The sequence below is a fragment of the Vigna unguiculata genome, chromosome 3, assembly GCF_037176805.1.
Source record: "Vigna unguiculata cultivar grain cowpea cultivar isolate G323 ecotype 2 chromosome 3, ASM3717680v1, whole genome shotgun sequence".
In the NCBI taxonomy this organism is placed as follows: Eukaryota; Viridiplantae; Streptophyta; class Magnoliopsida; order Fabales; family Fabaceae; genus Vigna; species Vigna unguiculata.
The window spans coordinates 2,899,907-2,905,002 of NC_140794.1; the positions used below are offsets into that span (position 1 = coordinate 2,899,907).

At 37.7% G+C, this 5,096-nt stretch overlaps 1 protein-coding gene across 2 annotated transcripts; it reads right to left on the reverse strand.

Moving 5' to 3' along the window:
- Positions 1–895: 895 nt before the first annotated feature.
- On the reverse strand, positions 896–4,866 carry LOC114179301 (Leucine-rich repeat protein kinase family protein). 2 transcript variants are annotated; one of them, XM_028065590.2, is made up of 4 exons: positions 4,600–4,866; positions 4,357–4,468; positions 2,613–3,940; positions 896–1,906 (listed from the first exon to the last, which is right to left on the reverse strand). In XM_028065590.2, exons 3-4 carry the CDS (start codon positions 3,844–3,846, stop codon positions 1,245–1,247), a joined length of 1,896 nt encoding a protein of 631 aa, XP_027921391.1. In that variant the 5' UTR covers positions 3,847–3,940; positions 4,357–4,468; positions 4,600–4,866; the 3' UTR covers positions 896–1,244. The 2 variants fall into 2 exon arrangements, with proteins under 2 accessions (XP_027921391.1, XP_027921392.1); XM_028065591.2 differs by having other exon boundaries at positions 4,564–4,866.
- Between the last annotated feature and the right edge of the window lie 230 nt (positions 4,867–5,096).

Genomic DNA, 5,096 nt, shown 5'->3' on the forward strand with positions numbered 1-5,096 from the left:
TCTTCCTCTCTTTTTAATGAGAATTATTCCAACAAAAGAAGTTGGGAAGGAATTTACTCTACTTCACAGTACAAACTTTCAAACTTTTTATGCAACGTTCTAAAATTATGCACTCAATTTGAATGCATGTTTGATTCAACAACATTCACATACTTGTTTTAGATTTATTTAATGATGACTTCGAAGTTTAAAGTGACAATTTTTAGTTAGATAAGAGAGATCTTTTCTAGAATCAGGAAATTAATTCATGTCAGCTTTTAAGGTGATTGGAATTTGGAGTTAATTTTGCTTTTAACAAAACTTTTGTTTTGTTTCGAAAATCATGTTTTGGAAAAAAAAAATTCCAGAAATTATCTTCCAAAAGCCTCATTCTGGAAATTTTTATTCTAAAAATTTTGGAAAATTTCTAAAATATATATTCTGGAAATTACTTTTACAGAATGTAAAATGGTCATTTTAAATATTTGAGGAAATGCGCAAAGAAATTAATAGGATGCGGGAAGTAAAAGCACGTTACAAATCTTTCTAAGAGTTTTTATTTTGTTTTCTCTGTCTCGACTGATGGGAAGCCCAATAATGACAAAGGCGGGCCCAAAAAATATGCAACGTGATTCAGGAATAAGACATAAATTAAAAAACTATCCTTAATATAAGAAGCCGAAGTGTAATCCAAATCACTATTTTATCAATTTACATAAAATTTATAATATTTATTTATGATTTATAATATATATCTTTTAACATTTAAAATTCTTAAATACGGTATTTTTTTCAAAATTTAAATTCCTCTACTAATCTTATGTATTGTCAACGCCATTATAGTGTTTTAGTTTTTCTGATATTAGGCTTGGATTGATCAGAAAAAGAAAAATAATTCAATACAGTTGAGAGAATCTTATGAAAATGATGAAGTAAATATCTGAAAAAATTCCTATGTAATAAAAGAACAGAGGTAATAGTTGTTAGAGACCTCTTGCAAGGGAAAAACAACAGTTACAGGGACAGGGACACAGGTACACCTTCTTAGTAAAGACTGTCTCAGTTCACACACACAAAAGGAATGCTTCACATTATGACCACTTCTTTGCTATACCAGGGCATGGTACTTCCTTCTACCAGGGTCAAATCAGTTAATAATTAACCAACTCAGGCAACTCAAATATCAGAAAAAAATAATAACCAAGCTCTAAAAATGGACAAGATACACTGAAATCAAACAAAGGTGAAAAGGTGACACCTTTCTTTCATTCACTTCCTCTGGGGAAGTACGAGGTAGTAGTGGAAGGAGAGTTACCACTGTCACGTTGAGACAATTTAAGTTGTTCAGCTTGGTCTGCATCAATCTGCCTCACATTCTCTATCATCTTCACAACTTCAGACATCTTAGGCCTTTGATCAGGCATCCTCACCACACACGACATGGCTATCTGCAACATTTCCACCATCTCTTCTTCTATGTTTGGATATCTCATCAGCTCCAGGTCAAACACTTCAGCGGTCCATTCCTCACGCACAACTGAATGAACCCACCTCACAAGGTGGATAATCTCATCACCACCAGTAGTGTGGATAGGGGATTTCCCAGTCAGAAGCTCTAGCACCACCACACCAAAACTGTAAACATCTGAGGGCTGTGCTGCTTTTCTCGTGTCTGTCACTTCCGGTGCCCGGTAACCGGCGGCTCGTGATATTGGTAAGGCCAGTGAGCTTGATATGGTTGCCAGACCAAGGTCAGACACACATCCATAATGTTTGGTGTTAAGAAAGATGTTTGAGGATTTGATGTTGCCGTGTACCAGCTTCCCACCGTTCTCAACATGGATACGAGCAATGCCTCTTGCAGCACCTAAGGCTATTTTCAACCTTGTATCCCAATCTAAAGCCACCCTCTCCTCTCCTCTCTTGGCTGAAATTTACAGAAAGAATAATTGATTTTACATGGAAGTATATGCTCAAAGTTTAATGTGGAGAAAGAGAAGCTAATTCCTTTAAAGTAAAATTATGTGTGCTTATTGACAGAAGACGTAAAAGGATGTAAAGTTGTATTCACTGATAATTTCAAATGAGTTAACTTTTCAATGTACTTTAATTTAAAACAATGAAAATACCCTACTTTCTCACTTTACAATCTTTATTTTAAATTAGTCATAAGAAGTAGAATACGGTCTTGGACTTTACACACACAGGCATGCTTGTCAGTGACAATAACTAAGTCATAGAAATGAACAAGTAACTGAAGCAATTTGATAATTTGAATAATCAAGAGACTCGTTTCTACCAAATACTTTAATTTAAAACCATGGAAATGCTTTACTTTCTCACTTTACAACAGTCTTCAATTTGGATTAGTCAAATTCATTGGAGGAAGGCCAATGAAGTTTTTCGAAAGTGTAAGAAGACTTCATATTTAGACATGCTTGTCAGTGACTACAACTAAGCCAGAAATGTGAACATGTACAGAAGCAATTTCAATAGTCAAAACATCCATTTTTAAGACGAATTTTGCTCATCTAAATTGGTGAATTTGACTATACATATCTCTACTTACATTTGATTTAAGTGCATTATTGAAAATTAGAACATAAGTAAACTGCAGAAACAGTAGTACGTACCATGCAAAATGGAAGCTATGCTCCCCTGACTGTGATAATCATATACCATGAGTTTCTCATCTTTGGAATAATAATATGCCTTGAGCTCAACAACATTCTCATGCTTAAGACTTCCTACAATCTCCATATGCTGCTCAAAATCCTTCTTCCCAACAGCTACCTCCTTTAATCTCTTCACAACAACCGTGGTAGCGTCTTCTAGTATTGCCTTGTAGGCAGTTCCAAACGTTCCCTTTCCCAGAACCTCAGCGGAAGCCCTCAACAAATCCTCCAAATCAAAGGCATAATTACATCCCTCAAAGAAAACCAGCTTATTATTTGCATCCTGGTTCCTTGAGACAGCTTTCTCAGGAGACATTTCTCCCTTGTGCAACTTCCCACTGAAGGTTTCTTCATCTTCATCACCTCTTCTAGAGCAGCACACAAAAGTCAAAGAAACAAAAGCCGCCAGGCCTAAAACACCAGCAGCAACAACCACTCCCAACAGCGCCGCCTCACTGAGCCTTCTACGCCTCCTAGCCTTCAAAGCCGGCTCAGAAGCGGGTTGAGGTGCCGGAGAAACTGGGGGAAAAGTTCCAAAGGAAATGTTATTCCCAGAGAATGCAGACTCGGGAAACCTCAACAGAGATTTGGGCACAGCTCCGTGCAAATTGTTGTTGGAGAGATTCAGCCCCTGCAATCTTGACAAGTTGAGGTCAGGAATTTCCCCAGAAAGAGAGTTGTTTGCAAGGTTCAAACCAGAAAGCTGAGGCAAGATGTTGAGGGAAACAGGAATGCTGCCATTGAAATGGTTGTTGGAGAAATTGACGACAGTGAGGTTCTTCCAGGCCGAGAAATCAGGCAAAGGCCCAGACAAATTGTTGAACTGGAGGTAGAGGAAAGACAAGTTCTTTAGATTGGAGAAATCAGAAGGGAAATGCCCAGATATCACATTGGATCTGAGGCTCAAAGTTTGCAGTGCTGTGAGGCGGCTAATAGTGTCAGGTGGAATAGTGCCATGAAATCCAACCCCTGGCAACCTAATTGCAATTACTCTGGACTTGTCTTCATTACAAGTCACACCAGTCCAAGAAGCACACATGGGGGAACTCTCATTCCAATTCAGAGGCCTGGAAGGAGGGAACTTGTTCACAAACTCAAGCAACGCTTCCTTATCTTCAACAGGCTCACCATTTGCTTGCCACAGAACCAAACACAAAAGGGAAATGGAACAGAAAATGGGTAGAAAGTTCATTTCAAAATTTCCTTCCACTCCTGACAGCAGTAGGAACGAGAAGTTTCTCCTGCTACCTTATTTACACAGCAATGCAACACTATTTCTCCATAGACTGAAATGAATCACCACAGGTTTGTTAGTTTAAACAAAAAAAAAAAAGCACCATTTCCCCCTTAACACCAAGGGGAAACCCGAAAAAGAGAATGAAAATTAAAAAAAAGTGTGGAAACTGGAAAAGGAAATCAGATTCCTAGAAGATTGTCTAAGAAAGTAGAAGCGGACACTGAGAAACTTGTGCATAAAAGAATGAGCTTGCAGGTTGTGTTTTTAACTTAACAAAAGGAAACATAATTTATTTAATCTGTTTAAAAAAAAGGAAAAGAAAAGTAATAATATGTGTTCAACTTCTAGCAGGTGTAGTGCATCTTTTTGCTCTTTATTCCGTAGCAACTTTTCAGAGGAGATGGCTAACGAACAGAGAAAATTCAAATTTTATTGGAAGATAAAGGAAGGTGAATTAAAACTCACTTGGCTCTAAGCCACTCTATCTTCTCTGCAGATCTGATAAAAGAATGTCTTCTTTGTCCCGCAAAAGAAACAAAACAAAACAAAACACCCTTTTAAGTTTAACCTTCCGAACCTGCGCTATTAGAAACTCAAATAAGATAATTAAATAACACAGAGAACGTGCACAAGAGTTGAGAAAGAAAAAAGAAAAAAACAAACAATGCTCACGGTGCTCTGAGATTATTAGCAAGCTAAAAGTTGCACCTTTCAATGCAAAACGAAGAGGGGGTAAGCAAAATGCGATTTTGTGAAGGGTAGAAGAATGTGCGTGGAGGAGAACCGGTAGATTTTAAGGAGCATTCAGCAACGGCTCTATTTGGTGCGGTGAGTGTAACTGTGGGGAGGAAAAATGGAACGTCTGAAACAGTAACAGAGAGACGCACGAAGCTTAATGGCGATGGCACTAAGTAAGAAGTGGAGAGTGAATGCGGAGAGAGATTGGAGAGAATAAGGATTAACGTTGGAACGGAAAACCGCTGTTCCTATGTTGATGGGGAGATGGGTTTATAGGGATCACTGACGTGGACGAATTAGAGATTGACATGTGGGTCCCTTCTTATTTCCTTCGGTTTTTTTGTCCCAATTGTTTAAGATTATTATTAGATTCTTAGTTAATTAGAGAATTAACTTTGGAGTTCATATCTTAACGTAGGGAAAATTGAGTAAAATGTAACAAAATTTTCTTTTCAGAGTGATAGGGT

What these genes read in the sequence shown, in the direction of transcription:
- LOC114179301 (XM_028065590.2), bottom strand. Translation starts at nt 3,846, where the DNA reads ATGAACTTTCTACCCATTTTCTGTTCCATTTCCCTTTTGTGTTTGGTT. An exon ending in CATAGCTTCCATTTTGCATG is followed by an intron (nt 1,907 to 2,612) that starts GTACGTACTACT and finishes TGTAAATTTCAG; the next exon opens with CCAAGAGAGGAGAGGAGAGG.